This window comes from Rana temporaria, chromosome 1 (assembly GCF_905171775.1).
Source record: "Rana temporaria chromosome 1, aRanTem1.1, whole genome shotgun sequence".
Taxonomy (NCBI): domain Eukaryota; kingdom Metazoa; phylum Chordata; class Amphibia; order Anura; family Ranidae; genus Rana; species Rana temporaria.
Window position 1 is genome coordinate 432587165 of NC_053489.1, and position 16289 is coordinate 432603453.

The following is a 16289-nucleotide window of genomic DNA, read 5'->3' on the forward strand; positions in this document are numbered from 1 at the left end:
GGAGCCAGATTTACCGGCTTCTACCCCGCTCCCCATCCTGACAGCTCCAGGGGGTGGAGGAGGAGCACGGAAGGGGAGAGAAACACGGCGGGGGACACGGAGGGATACACGGAGGGAGAGAGAAACACGAGGGGCCACGGAGGGATACACAGAGGGAGAGAGAAACACGGCGGGGGACACGGAAGGATACACGGAGGGAGAGAGAAACACGGGGGGGACACGCAGGGATACACGGAGGGAGGGAGAAACACGGCGGGGGACACAGGGGAGAAGGAAAAACCGAGGGGAACACGGAGGAGAAGGAAAAACCGAAGGGGGAAAAGGAGGAGAAGAAAACACAGAGGGGGACAAGGAGGAGAACGAAAACACGGAGGGAGAGAGACTGCAGCAAAACGGAGGGGGGCTGGAGGAGGACATGGGACAGTCAGCGGTGATCGTGCGAGCAGTCATTATTGGCAATTTTTAAGCTGTTTCGGCATGTCCCCAAAACAGCTGTTTTCGGCCGATATGTATCGGCCACCGATATATCGGTGCATCCCTAGATCAAACATAGCGGAAGCTGCATTCGGTCCAGGGCTGCTGTCGTATTCACACTGTCAGCTGGAGCTCCTATGACACCCCATTCACACTTGTGCGACTTCAGACATCAAAGCCGCATTACAAATTGTAACCCATGTTTTCCAATGATAACCACTCATATATGTTATCTGCTCCCACTGTTCGGCCCCTTCCATCCTTTTGGGAGACACACAGGTCCCAGAAGACAGCAGGGATTGTGCATGCGCAGTAGGAAACAGGCTGTGAAGCCGCAAAGGCTTAATTTCCTGTTTCCCTTAGTAAGGATGCCGGCGCCTGCACCCGGAGCCGAAGGACGGGTCGGCTTCAGGTGCTGACATTGTGGGCTCCCTGGACAGGCAAGTGTCCTTATAGTAAAAGTCAGCAGCTACAGTATTTGTAGCTGCTGACTTTAAAAAAAGCAAATTCCCAGGCGAAATTCCACTTTAAGGGCACATGGTGGGGAGATGTGTTTAGATTTGATAAGCTCCAATTTATCTTAGCTTGTGAGTGCATTTTTTAGTTTTTATTACAAAAATAAAGGGCATTGCACCAGAGCCTGTGCACTCTTCTGTTCTGTTTGTGTATTCAGGAGTTACCTACAAGATATAATAGAGGTGCTCAGTGCAGCTAACCTGCATGAAAACCGCTGGTGCACTGTTCAGCACCTGGGGATCAGTGTAAAAGCAGCCTAATAACTTTTTATAAGTGCTAATATGCCCATTGCAAGACTGTAGTATATGTGATGTTTAATACAATGATGTTTTCCTCTTCCAGCTTCTGCTGGCATTGCTCTCTCTAGGCTGTTAGAAAGGTCCCAGGTGAAGTGCACTTGGTATCACACACCCCCTCCGGGACAGGAACCAACGCTACAGAGGAAGCATCGGCTTATGAGGCTCCTGCTCCATCTGCCTGTTACCTCCGCTCTGGGATGGCAGGTTGGCAACCCACTGATCATTATATTGGGTTGCTGATCTGCCATCTCAGACCGTGGGCATGCGCTTCCCTGGTTTGTGGTGGTGGGTTACATCAAAGGGCTCCGCAGGCCATGGGTTGAGCACATGCAGGTTAAATGAACATTGGACCTTTTATTGATTAAGAGTATTTGCACATGGTACTGATGTTTGAACATCAGTATTCCTGGCTGAAATTTCTTGTGTTTATTGTGCGAGTTCACAAGTAAAATACATTCTAGCCCTCAGAATGTAATTTTAACCCCTTCAAATTATTATTATACATTTGTATTTGCACGCATTTGTGTGTATAATACTGTCCGGCAACTATTTGCATTTTTTTTTAACTCATCTATACACAACGCATGTTTGCGTGCATGTGTGTACCAGCGCATTGAAAACAATGGGCTACGTTTAGACCACTAAAAGTTTGTATGCCTAAAAACCCTGATTTTTTGCAGTGCGCTACAGGCCTAAAAAGTAAAAAATAGGACAATTAATTTCCTCTCTAACTAAAATAAATAATAATAAAAATAGTTCAATCTGGAAGAGGGGGGCATTGTTTTTTATCTTCCTAACTATAACCAAGATTATGGCAGGAATCCCAGCCAGCAAAAGAAGTCAGAAATGCAAGCACAGTCAGGCCTCGTACACACGACCATTTTCCTTGACAAAATCCATCAAGAAACTTGGTGGCAGAGCTTTTTTGCCAAGGAAAACGGTCGTGTGTATGTTTTTCATCGAGAAAACAAGTTCTCTTTTTCCTCGTTGGGAGTCTCAATTTCCTCGTCATGTTTCTTGTCGGGCTGATTTACGATGAGAAACACGTTCGCGTGTATGCTTAGAAACCCGCGCATGCTCAGAATAAAGTATGAGACGGGAGTGCACCTTCGGTAAAAGTAGCGTTCGTCACGCTGTAACAGACAGAAAATCGTGAATCGTCTCTAACCAAACTTTTACTTAACACGCAGTAACATGAGATTAGTAAAAGCAGCCTCAAGGGTGGCGCCAGTGGAATCAAACTTCCCCATTATAGTGCCGTCGTATGTGTTGAACATCACCGCGTTTGAGAACGACGAGATTTGGTCTTGACAGTGTATACGCAAAGAAAGGTTGACAAGATTCTCGACAAGCCTGACAAGGAACTCGTCAAGGAAAACGATGTTTCTTTTACGACGAATTTCTCGGTCGTGTGTACGAGACCTCAGATGACTAACCGTTAATTTTTTGATGATCATTCCACTAGCATAAACCCTGGAATTGTCCATCTAAATAAATGAAACTTTGCTATGCCTTCTGAAAAAAAGAAAAATCTGAACCACTGATCCTGCAAGAACTATATAGTCCAATATACATGAAACCTTAAAAACGACCTCAATCAAAACCCACCCCGGTTCTAGATGCCCTCCAGTGCCATAAAGTGGGGCAGCATCAGGCATGTGTAGTTTGAGACTACCTGCAGGGGAGGTTGTTGCTATAGAAACTGTGCGATTAGGGCCAAACAGTGGTAGGTGAACAGGGAGGAAGGTAAATATTTTACTAGGTGCGTTGCACTCAGAAGACTGGGTGGGATTTATTATAATTTCAATTTAGAGGTGTCGGAGAACTTATTTTTAAATGCTTGATTTTGATACTATTACTTCAAGGAACTATTTTTGCTTCGTACGTTCTGGTGTGTCGCGTTAATGCGTGTTATAGCAAGCGTTTATGTGTATTGCGTGAAGGCCGCCATTTCAAATGAATGGGCTGTGATTGCACCAAAATGGACAACACACAGTAGTCAGTTAGCATGAGTTGTAGTGTGCTGCGGTGAATGAACGGCACCACAACATGCTAACCCATGTTACCGCAATGCATAGGAACAAAGAAGTGTGAGGGGGCTCTAAGGGCGACCTGGAATTCATACATCCGGTAAGAATTGTACACCACATAAAGAACAAGTAAAACTGCAATATCAGTATTAATACTTATTACTATAATAACAACGCTATCTAGGGATGCATCGAATGTGTTTTTTGGTGGCGAAACCGATAGCAAAAATGAAAAATACACTAGGCAGAAAACCGAAATCGATACCGAATTTGAGACTGGCGACGCGGTACAGGAGATGGTCGGAGACTGGCGACGCGGTACAGGAGATGGTCGGAGACTGGCGACACGGTACAGGAGATGGTCGGAGACTGGCGACGTGGTACAGTAGATGGTCAGAGACTGGCGACGCGGTACAGGAGATGGCCGGAGACTGGCGACGCGGTACAAGAGATGGTCAGAGACTGCAGACGTGGTACAGGAGATGGTCAGAGACTGCGGACGTGGTACAGGAGATGGTCAGAGACTGCGGATGTGGTACAGGAGATGGTCAGAGACTGCGGACACGGTACAGGAGTTGGTCGGAGACTGCGGACGTGGTACAGGAGAACGTCAGAGACTGCGGACGTGGTACAGGAGATGGTCAGAGACTGCAGACGTTGTACAGGAGATGGTCAGAGACTGTGGATGTGGTACAGGAGATGGTCAGAGACTGCAGACGTGGTACATGAAATCAATGCAGCCTCACCAGGTTCCTTTAAATGCAGCCTACCAGTGCCCATCATTTGCCTAAGGCCCCGTACACACGAGAGGATCTATCCGCTGGAATTGATCTGCGGATCAGTTCCAGCGGATAGATCCGCTGGTGTGTACAACCCAGCGGATATTTTTCCGCGGATTTTTTTCGGGCCGACCGATTTCCAGCAGATAAAAATTTCTTAGCATGCTAAGAAATCTATCCGCTGGAATCGGCTTCAGCGGATCGATCCGGTGGTCTGTACAGACTCACCGGATCGATCCGTCCAATTCCCTCCATCGCATGCGTCGTAATGATTCAACGCATGCGTGGATATCCTTATATGACAGCGTCATGTACCCGGCATTAGTATGTCATTAAGGGGGGCAGGGCAGTGTTAGCAAGAGCAGTGTTCTATGCTTGACATGCTGTTAGAAACAATGAGCCTGCTCGGTCTCTTACAGCATGTCAAACAACAAGTCCTGCACTCTTAACCCCTGCGGCGCTGCACACTGATAATGCTCCCCCCCTGCTGATCATACCGACAAGCTGCTTCTTAACGCAGTGTGTGTGCTGACAGCTTTCCTCCATAGAACACTTTCAGCCGCTTCGTCAAGGAGAGAGGGAGGAGAGTACTAGACTGGACTGGGGCTGGACAGGGACGCTCCCAAAAAGGACACCACCGTACTGGGCGACACCAGGGGCGAGGCCCCGCCCCATTTTCGGCACCATTATCGGTGAGATTTCTCTTTCAGGCACATTTCCGAAAGGGACATTTTCGGCCGATATGTTTCGGTGGCCGAAATTTCTGTGCATCCCTAACTCTAACACAAACTCTGGGCACCAAATTAGAAGGTGCTTTGGCAGTTTACAATAGGAGTATCTCAGTAGTGTGAAGTCCATTGAGAGGGAAGGTGAATGAAGCTGCAGAGCTGCAATAGTGAATAGTGGATAAATCTTCCTGGCTATGCAGCCTGATAAGATGTGTACATTGAATGAACAGAATTCCAAATACTTGGGGCTATAAAGTCGGCCACACGTGTATTTAAAGTTTTTTAGTAAGTTGATCCCAGGAACTTCATACTTACGAATACATAAGATAATCAGAAAGCCCACATAGGTGACCAGCTCGCGGAGCACACTCTTCAGGTATTTCTCTCTGGTAGTTATGCGGTCTTCTGTGTATCTTGTACCCCAAAGACCTATACAGGAATGCAAAGGAAATATAAGTAAAAATCTACCTTGGAAACATTTTATTCTATCTTTTTGAGAAAAGTATATGTTCACCCTGCCAGAAATCCAGAGAGCTCATAACTGTCTGTAATGGGCTGACAGCGATGTTCCTCTTCTGCACTGAAATCCCATGCAGTGTTATTAGCTCTGACACTACAGAGCATTTCCCAATTCTGTTGTAGAAAGAGGAGAGGAGAAGGTGTTCTGTAGTGCAAATAAGTAATGAGCAGCCTAGGGTGACATTGCCGCTCCTTTACAGATACAATACAGGTTAGCATTGTCACCCTAAGACAGGAAGGGTGTTATGGGCAGAATCAGCAGGTGGAAAGAAAGAAAAAAAAATCACAGCCACTAAAAGCATGTTAAGCACATTGCTGCTTTGCAGGTCAATTCATTTTGAACAGCACCCCAACGCACCTGAGTTGCAGTGCACAACAAATTATAATGCACCACCAAGCATTATGGTGCAATCAGTTGCTAGAAATAGTGCATGTACCTTTTTCATGCGTTCTGGGGTTTTAGAAGGGGCTGGCTTAACGCAATGGTGCCATAATGCAGGGTTCGATAAATTCCAGGCACCAGGTTGCCATGGTGACTAGAAATTGCATCCTGGTACCTGGGCTTTTGTTAGCCCAGGCAGTGGTGGAACTACAAGGGTCGAACTTGCGCCTGGGCCCTGATGTAAGGGAGGACTCTGCAGACTCTGATGTAAAGGAAGGCTCTGCAGACTCTAAAGTAAGGGGGGCTCTGCAGACTTTATTGTAAGGGGGGGGCTCTGCAGACTTTGATGTAAGGGGGGGCTCTGCAGACTTTGATGTAAGGGGGGGCTCTGCAGACTCTTATGTAAGGGTGGGCTCTGCAGACTCTTATGTAAGGGTGGGCTCTGCAGACTCTTATGTAAGGGTGGGCTCTGCAGACTCTTATGTAAGGGGGGCTCTGCAGACTCTTATGTAAGGGGGGCTCTGCAGACTCTTATGTAAGGGGGGCTCTGCAGACTCTGATGTAAGGGGGGGCTCTGCAGACTCTGATGTAAGGGGAGCTCTGCAGACTCTGATTTAAGGGGGGGCTCTGCAGACTCTGATGTAAGGGGGGCTCTGCAGACAAAAAAAGTTAGGAGCCACTTTTTTAACAAAAAAAAGCTTTGTTTTCTAAAACAAAACCCCTTTCCTTATGTACCCCTAATGTGTATGTTTACAGATTCACGACACAGGGTTACGCACAGTTATGCCTCTCAGCTTTTGCCTATTAACTTGCTTAGGATCCTTAAAGGGGTTGTAAAGGTTTGTTTTTTATTTTCTAAATAGGTTCCTTTAAGCTAGTGCATTGTTGGCTCACTTACCTTTTCCTTCTATTTCCCTCCTGAATGTTTTTTTTTCTTTGTCTGACTTTTTCACTTCCTGTTTCTTCTCAGTAAGCTTGCCCCAATCATTCATGGGGGTTAGTCAGCCAGAACAGCTTACTGAGGAGGAACAGGAAGTGAGAAATTCAGGCAAAGAAAAACATTTTCTAGAAGGGAAATCGAAGCAAAAGGTGAACCAACAATGCACTAGCTTAACCCCCCTGACGGTAAACCCGAGCGTGACTCGGGGTTGGTTTTTCATGTTAGGATCGGTAAACCCGAGTCACGCTCGGGCTGGACGGGCTTACCTTTCGCTGGATCCACAGGCTTGGTTTACTCACCTTGTCCCTGGATCCAGCGATGCCACCCGCTGTGTGAGCGAGCGGGTCCTCCTCGCTCGATTCACAGTCCCCGTGTGACGCCGACCTTTTTTTTCAGGCGGCTTTCGGCATTCGTGAACCATCCCCATAGAGGGGCACATCTAGGTGGACAATCGCGGTACAAAACGCCGCTATTTGCCGCCGCAATTCGCGGGACAAAACGCCGCAAATTTGTCTGCCTAGATGTGAATGGAGCCTTACTGTTGTCTTATTTTTTTATTAAAAAAAGTGTATTTTTTCCCAGAAAAGTGCGCTTGTAAGACCGCTGCGCGAATACGGTGTGACAGAAAGTATTGCAACGACCGCCATTTTATCCTCTAGGGTGTTGGGATAAAAATAAATATATATAATGTTTGGGGCTCCAATTAGAGGGACGGAGATGGCAGTGAAAACACTGGGGAAGTTCCATTAGAATTGCTGGTTTACTTGTCATGCCAACCGCCACCACAAGATGGCGTCAGATCACAGAAGGAAGCATAGGCATGCAGAAGGCTGCAAAGCCGCGGCCTCAATTACCGGCCGACGCGATCACGCAGTGGTGGCGCACGGAGACACAGGATGGGGTATCCTGTGTCTCCTTGCGCCCCCGCCGGGCGATCGCGTCGGGCCGGCTGGTAATTGAGGCCGCGGCTTTGCGGCCTTCTGCAGGCCTAAGCTTCCTTCCCCGGGCGCCAGGTCGCTAATTCTAGTCGCAATTGCGACTGGGCGCCCGGATTTTGCCGAACCCTGGTCTAGGAGATATTTGCAAATCGCCGTACGCCGTTTTGTTCTGCGCATGCGCCAGGGTTAGAAAGGGCATGCTGTTCCCTTTCTAACTCGGGTCATGCCAAGAGCGGAGGCTCCCGCGCGCATGCCACTCACAGAACCGAAGTTTGCGGCCCCGAAAGGAAGAGGGGTGAAGAATGGCCGCTCGCTAATCGCGAGGAAGACAGGGACATTGCAGGCTTTTCCTGCAGGTAAGTATCACATAATGGGCTACTATGCGATGCATAGTAGCCCATTATGCTTTACCTTTGCAGGGAAACAAAGAGGAAGTAACTCCAATCAGGGTTTACTTCCTGGGTCATAGCCTCTCAATGTATCACTCGGCCCCGCCCCCGGTGCGCCGCGTCATTGGATGTGATTGACAGCAGCGTGAGCCAATGGCTGCGCTGCTTTCAATCCATCCACTGTAACCAATCAATGGCCAGGCTGAGCGGCAAAGAGGATGTCGGGGGCGAGCGCGGGACTTTCGATTGGTCAGGTAAGTGTAACGGGGGGGCCAGTATTGTCGGAAAAAACGTTTACCTTTACAACCCCTTTAAAGATTGCTGCCTAAACCAAACCATCCAACTTGAAGGAGCTGGAGCAGTTTTGCAAGAAGAAATGGGCAAAAATCCCAGCGGTAAGATGTGGCAAGCTCATAGAGACTTATCCACAGCGACTTGGAGCTGTGATAGGTGCAAAAGGTGGCTCTACAAAGTATTGACTTTAGGGAGGTGAATAGTTATGCACATTGGCCCGGATTCACAAAGCACTTGCGTCGACGTATCTCCAGATAAGCTGCATAAGTGCAAATATGCGCCGTCGTATCTATGCGCCAGACTCAGAAACCAAGATACGCCTGAAAATAGGCTTCATCCGACCGACGTAACTTGCCTACGCCGGCGTAGAGTGGGCGCATATTTACGCTGGACGTATTTGGCGCTCCCATTGATTTTCTATTCACATATACAAATGAGGGAGATACGCCGTTTCACGAACGTACGTCCGTTCGACGCAGTGTGCGTAAAGTCATACGTCCGGCGTAAAGTTATGCCCCATAAAGGAGGTGTAACTCAGCAGCATCCATGGAAAGGTCTGCACCAGGAACACAAGCCGACGTATTTTACGTTGGACGTGAATATGACTAGGCGTAGGTTACGTTCACACCGTAGGCAGTGATCAGACGTATCTTAGGCAGTTGTTCCGACGTGATTGTGAGCATGCGCACTGAGATGCGCCCACAGGACGACGCATGCGCCGTTCGTTACACGTATGTGTCTGGCGCTCGGCCCATCATTTGCATGGGGTCACGCCTCATTTGCATGGCTCACGCCCACTTCCACTTACGCCGGCTTACGACTAGGAAACCCAGCACAGTTTTGGGAGGAAGTGCTTTGTGAATTCCATGCTTGCCTCTCTGCGCTGCGTTGGCGTAGCGTAAAGGAGATACGCTACGGCGGCATAAATGTGCGCCGCTGTCTGTGAATCGGGGCCAATGTCTGTTTCTATTAATTTTTCCTATTTGTTGTTTGTTTCATAAAAAAAACAAAAAAAACATCTTCAAAGTTGTGGGCATGTTCTGTAAATTAAATGATGCAAATCCTCAAATAATCCATGTTAATTCCAGGTTGTGAGGCAACAAAACACGAAAACTGCCAAGGGGGTGAATACTTTTGCAAGGCACTGTATGATGTAGTATGTTCAGACCTGTGTCATCGGTTGCTAAGATGCTGCTGGCTGTCCTAGCAACCCTTGCTAGCAACCCACGGAGTGTTTGGTGGAGGTAAATAAAGACCGATATGACATTGGTCTTATTTTACTCTGGTTTTCTTAATACCAAATCGGATGGTACTTTTTAATAAATACGTCACACGATAGCAACCTATCAGTAACTTGACAAAAGTTTTCCACCTTGTCCATTCGACAGAAGTCGCTCTCTCACCTAATAAGTGACTTCTTTTGAACTAGGACGGCCAGACCCAGATTGAAATGTGTCTGGCTTCTGCCGAATCATGGGAATTTCCATCTATGGCCAGCTTAGGACGTGGGTGAGAGATCCGGCCCCACAGCTGCATGGAAGATTCCCTGCGCTGTATACAAAGGGGCGGGGATGCTTGTGACATCATTTACCTAACAAGGACACACTCCCATATTGAGACTTTCCTTCCAAACAATGACATGCAGGTGGGAGTTGTGATCTACGCCACAAACGCCACAAACGCCACAAACGCAGTGCATTCGCTCGCACTGGATCGCATGGTACAGAAGTACCATGCAATGTAGTTGCAGTGAGTTTCCAAAATGAGCGTAAGCGCTACACTTGGTGCGGTGCAATATCAGCGCATTCAAAATGTATGGCCGGGAATCGCACCGCACTGCACGTGACAGACACAGGAACGCAAAACCGGTTCCTGTGCGATTTCCCAGTGTGAACCGGCCCTAAGGCTCGATTCACACCTTGGGTTCCCGCATATGATTTTCATGCGACTCCACGTGTCACGCATAGGGCCGCCCAAAAGAAGCTCCTGCTCCTATTTGAGCGACAAGCTTCATGCATTTTTTAACCACTTGATCACTGGGCACGTAAACCCCCTTAATAACCAGACCAATTTTCAGCTTTCGGTGCTCTCACAATTTGAATGACAATTACTCAGTCATACAACACTGTACCCAAATGAAATTTTCGTCCTTTTTTTCACACAAATAGAGCTTTCTTTTGGTGGTATTTAATCACAATTGGGTTTTTTATTTTTTGCGCTATAAGAGAAAAAAGACTGAAAATTCTGTAAAAAAAATATGAATTTTTCGTTGTTTCTGTTATAAAATTTAGCAAGTTTAGTATTTTTTCTTCATTCTTTTTCTTTTGCATAATGTGAAAGATGAAGTTACGCTGAGTAAATAGATACCCAACATGTCACCCGTCAAAATTGCACACGGTCGTGGAATGGCGCCAAACTTCGCTACTTAAAAATCCCCATAGGCGACGTTGCAGGGTATTGTGGGGTATTGCAGAGTATTGTGGGGTATTGCAGAGTATTGTGGGGTATTGCAGAGTAGTGTGGGGTATTGCAGAGTATTGTGGGGTATTGCAGAGTAGTGTGGGGTATTGCAGAGTAGTGTGGGGTATTGCAGAGTAGTGTGGGGTATTGCAGATTAGTGTGGGGTATTGCAGAGTATTGTGGGGTATTGCAGAGTATTGCACAGTATGGGTATTGTGTATTGCACAGTATGGGGCAGGGATGGCTGAGCAGGGATGGATGGCTGGCTGGATCTGTGACTGCATGTGTCACAGAACCAGCCCACAGCACTCGTGCTGCATCTGCTCTCCCCCCCCCCCCCCTCTCCTCTCACACTGTACCATTCGGTACAGAGAGGGGAGGGAGGAACCGGCGTCATCACATGACGCCGGTTTGTTTACAAGTGATCGCTCCGTCATTGGACGGAGCGATCACGTGGTAAACCGCCGCTATCAGCGGCGGTCATGGACATTCCCGTGTGCGCGCCTCAGAGGGCGCGATTCTGGGAGGACGTCCATGGACGTCCTTCCAGAGTTAAGCAACCGCTTTGCAGACGTATTTCGACTGCAGGCGGTGATTAAGTGGTTAAAGACGCGTTTTGATGCGGTTGCATCGCGATTCAGTCACATGACGATCACGAGAAAATTGCACTGCATTTGGGGGTGAATGGAACCCAAATGCGTATTTTTCACCAATTTGCTATGCGATTTGCGAATCCCCAAGTGTGAATGGGGCCTTAACAAAGAAAACTATATTCAGCTCTAAAGAGACTCTTTGGGTTTCCTTGGAAGTAGATGCCGCTATTTTCAAAAAGCGAAAAGCATTTGATCTCAGCGATCTTGGTGTTTTGAATGCTTTTATGGGCAGAGGTGGGATCTGGGGTCTTCTAGACCCCAGATCTCTCCATAAAGAGGACCTGTCACATGCCTATTGCTGTCACAAGGGATGTTTACATTCCTTCTGACAGCAATAAAAGTGATTCAAATGTTTTTTAAAGGGACAGTGTAAAAATAAAACAAATTAATTACCGTATTTATCGGCGTATACCGCGCACTTTTTTGCCCTGAAAATCAGGGCAAAATCGTGGGTGCGCGGTATACGCCGATACCCGCTTTCCCGCACCCAGTTTTGAATACTGCGCCGACATTTACCGAGCGCAGTACACTCGGGTATAGTCGGGCAGTCTCGGCTCCTTCCGCGCTCACGTCCTGGACGTACAGGACGTCAGTGCGAGAGTTGCCGAGCATTGCCGACAATACACGAGTGTACTGCGCTCTGTATATGTCGGCGCAGTATTCAAACTCAGCGCGGGAAACGAGCGGGGAGGACGCGAGGACGCCGCAGAAGGACGCCGGACCCGCTGAAGAGGACACCCGAAGCCACAGACGGAAACCGGCCCCGACGAAGAGGACACCTGAAGCCGCAGACGGACGCCGGACCCGACGAGGCCGCCGCGCAAGACACCAAAACTGTAAGTACAAAAAAAACTTTTTTTCCACAGGATTCGGGGCAACTTTAGGGGTGCGCGGTATACGCGGGAGCGCGTTATACCGCGATAAATACGGTAGAAGAAAAAAATGTAAAGTGCCCCCTGTGCTTGTACACAAAGCTGAACACACGTGTTTGTCCCAAACCCACGCAAACAGCGATCATCCCAAACATGTGAGGTATCAATACGAACGTCAGATCATGGGCAGTAATTCTAGCTGCAGACCTTCGGTGTAAATCTAAAGTAGTAACCTTTAGACCCCTTTCACACTGAGGGCGTATTGCAGGCACTATAGCGTTAAAAATAGCGCCTGCAATCCGCCCTAAAAGTGCTGCTCTATTGTCTCCAGTGCGTTGCGCTAGCAGCACGGTAAAAAAAGTCCTGCTACCCGCACCTTTGGAGCAGTGAAGGCGCGGTGAAGGCGCTCCTCCCCCGCTGCTGCCAATTGAAATCAATGGGACAGCGCGGCTATACAGCAGTTTTAACCGTTTCTCGGGCGCTAGCGGGGGTTAAATGCGTCCGAAATGCGTCCATAGCGTCACCGGTAAAAATAGCAGTGTTTTACCGCTGACGCTATGGGCGGCTCAGTGTGAAAGGGGTCTTAGATTTACACCGGAGGTTAGATTTAGCTTTTAAAGCATTGCCTATGGATAGTAAAATTGACACCATTTGTCGCTGCTGCTGCATGGGGGTGCGCCATTTTAAAGCATGACGTGTTTGGTATCTATTCACTCAGGTGACATCATCTTTTAGATTTTAATTGGGTTATGTATTGTGTTTTTTTTTGCATTACAATTCAAAAAAGTGTTTTTTTTTTTCCAAAACAAAACGCATTTGAAAAACTGCTGTGCAAATACCGTGTGATATAAAAATTGCAACACCCGCTTTATTCTCTAGGGCCCCTGCTTTAAAAAAAAGATATATAATGTTTGGGGGTTCCAGGTAATTTTCTAGCAAAAAATGCTGGTTGTTACATGTAAACAATGAGTGGCAGAAGAGGCCTGGGGGTGAAGTGATTATACAGTATATATATTATGCATATTAGCTATGTGTCAGCTGGGTAGTTACCTCGGAGGGTGTGCAGGATCTTCCCCCAGCCTTCCAGCTCCTGAGTGCGCTCAGCTTCATGGGTGGCAGTGCCCGCTGTAGTGCCAGGCTCTCCTCTCCTCCTCCTTCCCCCTCTCTGCCCCTGTCCCCCCATATTATTGGGGTGATACCCCACCAGGCCAGTACTGCCCCCACTACTAGAGGAGACCAGAGAAGAAGACCTCCGGGCATGTCCAGCAGAGGGATGCCATTCTACATCCATCTCCACCACCGTGCCCTCCTCCCCGTCCTCCTCCTCTTCCTCCATGCCGTCCTCCTCCGCCTCGAAGCCCGGGTTGTCTCGGCTCCATGCCTGGCGAGAACAGGAGGAGAGCGGGGACGGGGTGGACCCTCCTGGGGGCGCCTCTTGTCTGGGCAGAGCGTCCATCTCTAACATGACCCGGGCCGGGAGGCTGGGCGAGGAGGAGGAGGACGGCGCCGTCTTCATCTCTAGATTGCCTTTCCTTCTCTTCTTCTTCTCCTCTCCGTCCAGATCGGGGGGCGGCTGGGGCTTCACACGGCTGGGGTTCACCATCCTCTCCTCTCCCTAGCAGCCATCTTAGCTCCAACTTTTATCCATGAACTTTTCTGGGACTTTCCCTCTGTGATCCCGCCCTCCTTCCTCTCACACAGACCCGTTATCCAGGAAAAGGCTGAGCGCTGTGCTTGGCAACAATGCCACTGCACCTCCCTCCTGGACTTGGTCTACAACTTCCTTCCAGAAGACCAGAGGTGTCACTATGGGTGTCACCCCCTAACAATCACTTCCTTCCTCATCCACAGACCCTTATCCAGCGCTGTGCTTGGCAACAATGCCACTGCACCTCCCTCCTGGACTTGGTCTACAACTTCCTTCCAGAAAACCACAGAGGTGTCACCTTAGCCACCTCTCAGGGTTGTCACCCCGCTAACAATCACTTCCTTCCTCTCACACAGACCCCTTATCCAGGAAAAGGCTGAGCGCTGTGCTTGGCAACAATGCCACTGCACCTCCCTCCTGGACTTGGTCTACAACTTCCTTCCAGAAGACCACAGAGGTGTCACTATGGCCACCTCTTAGGGGTGTCACCCCCTAACAATCACTTCCTTCCTCTCACACAGACCCTTATCCAGCACTGTGCTTGGCAACAATGCCACTGCACCTCCCTCCTGGACTTGGTCTACAACTTCTACATCTCTCAGTGGTGTCACCCTGTCTAACAATGGAACCGCACCTCCCTCCTGGACTTGTGTACAGCTCCTTCCAGAGGTGTCTTCACAGCCTCATTTCCCAGGAGTGTTCCTCCCTTCCCCCCTAAAAATGCCACTGCACCTCCCTCCTGGACTTACTCCTTCCAGGGGTGCCTACGTAGCCTCATCTCTCAGGGGTGTCACCCCCTCTAACAATGCCACTGCACCTCCCTCCTGGACTTACTCCTTCCAAAAGTGTCTCCATAGCCTCATCTCCCAGGAGTGTCACCCTCTCTAACAATGGCACTGCACCCCCCTCCTGGACTTGTTGTGTACAGCTCCTTTCAGAGGTGTCTCTATAGCCTCATTTCTCAGGGGTGTCACCCTCTCTAACAATCACTTCCTTCCTCTGAGGGCTCCTTCACACTAGCTTTGGTCTCTGAAGAGCAATCCAGATTCGACAGGCGGTGAAGTGGCATCGTATCGCCTCCTCACCCCCTGCTTTAACCTCCTGATTTCCGTACTAATACAGCATAACCGTGTGCTCAGCGTGGAACAAGAGATACACAATATTGCACCTGCCTTTACACACAAACTTTAATGGCATCCCAGTCATAGTCTGTAGGGTTCAATATTGAGTTGGCCCACCCTTTGTAACTATAACAGCTTCAAATGTTCTGGGAAGGCTGTCCACAAGGTTCAGGAGTGTGTCTATGGGAATGTTTGACCATTCTTCCAGAAGTGCATTTGTAAAGTCAGGTGCTGGTGTTGAACGTGAAGACCTTGCTTTGTGCACTGGTCCAAATCATTTGGTGGAGGGGGGATTATAGTTTGGGGTTGTTTTTTAGGTGTTGGGCTTGGCCCCTTAGTTCCAGTAAAGGGAATTCTAAAGGAGTCAGCATACCACGGCATTTTGGACAATTTCATGCTCCCAACTTTGTGGGAACAGTTTGAGGATGTCCCCTTCCTGTTCCAACATGACTGCACACCAGTGCACAAAGCAACGTCCAAAAAGACACGGATGAGCGAGTTTAGGGTGGAGGACCTTTACTGGCCTGCACAGAGTCCTGACCTCAACCCGATAGACCACCTTTGGGATGAGTTAGAGTGGAGACTGTGAGCCAGGCCCTCTCGTCCAACATCAGTGCCTGACCTCACAAATGCGATTCTGGAAGAATGGTCAAACTCTCCCATAGACACACTCCTAAACCTTGTGGACAGCCTTCCCAGAAGAGTTGAAGCTGTTATAGCTACAAAGGGTGGGCCAACTCAATATTGAACCCTACAGACTAATAGGTAGATTCACAAAGAGTTAGGCTGGCTTATCAGTAGATAAGCCGACCTAACTCAGAATCTACGCCGACCTAAGTTTAAGCGTATGCTCAAACAGAGATACGCTTAAACCTATCTAAGATACGACGGCTTGCGCCGTCCTATCTTAGATTGCAATTTTTCGGATGGCCGCTAGGTGGCGCTTCCATTGCGGTCGGCGTAGAATATGTAAATGAGGGGATACGCCGATTCACGAACGTACGCCAGGCCGACGCAGTACTTTTGCGCCGTTTACGTAAGAGATAGGCCGCGTAAAGTTAGAGCTAGGCTCTAGTGGAATAGTAATGTCAAGTATGGCCGCCATTCCCGCCGCGAAATTCGAAATTTTTACATCGTTTGCGTAAGTCGTCCGCGAATCGGGATTTACGTCGTTTACGTCCACGTCGAAATCAATAGGCCCGTACGGCGTACTTAGCCGCAATGCGCACTGGGAAATGTAGACACCC

The 16289-nt window shown here is 48.7% G+C and overlaps 1 protein-coding gene across 2 annotated transcripts in view; it reads right to left on the reverse strand.

Annotated features, from left to right (window-relative positions):
• Positions 1–14055, reverse strand: part of PKD2 (polycystin 2, transient receptor potential cation channel) — a 98195-nt gene extending 84140 nt beyond the window's left edge. For both annotated transcript variants that reach the window (XM_040325795.1, XM_040325786.1), the window contains exons 1-2: positions 13324–14055; positions 5142–5255 (exon numbers count right to left, since the gene is read on the reverse strand). In XM_040325795.1, the coding sequence (XP_040181729.1) occupies positions 5142–5255; positions 13324–13876 (667 nt within the window). In that variant the 5' untranslated portion in view covers positions 13877–14055. The remainder of the gene's footprint in view (positions 1–5141; positions 5256–13323) is intronic.
• Positions 14056–16289: the final 2234 nt, after the last annotated feature.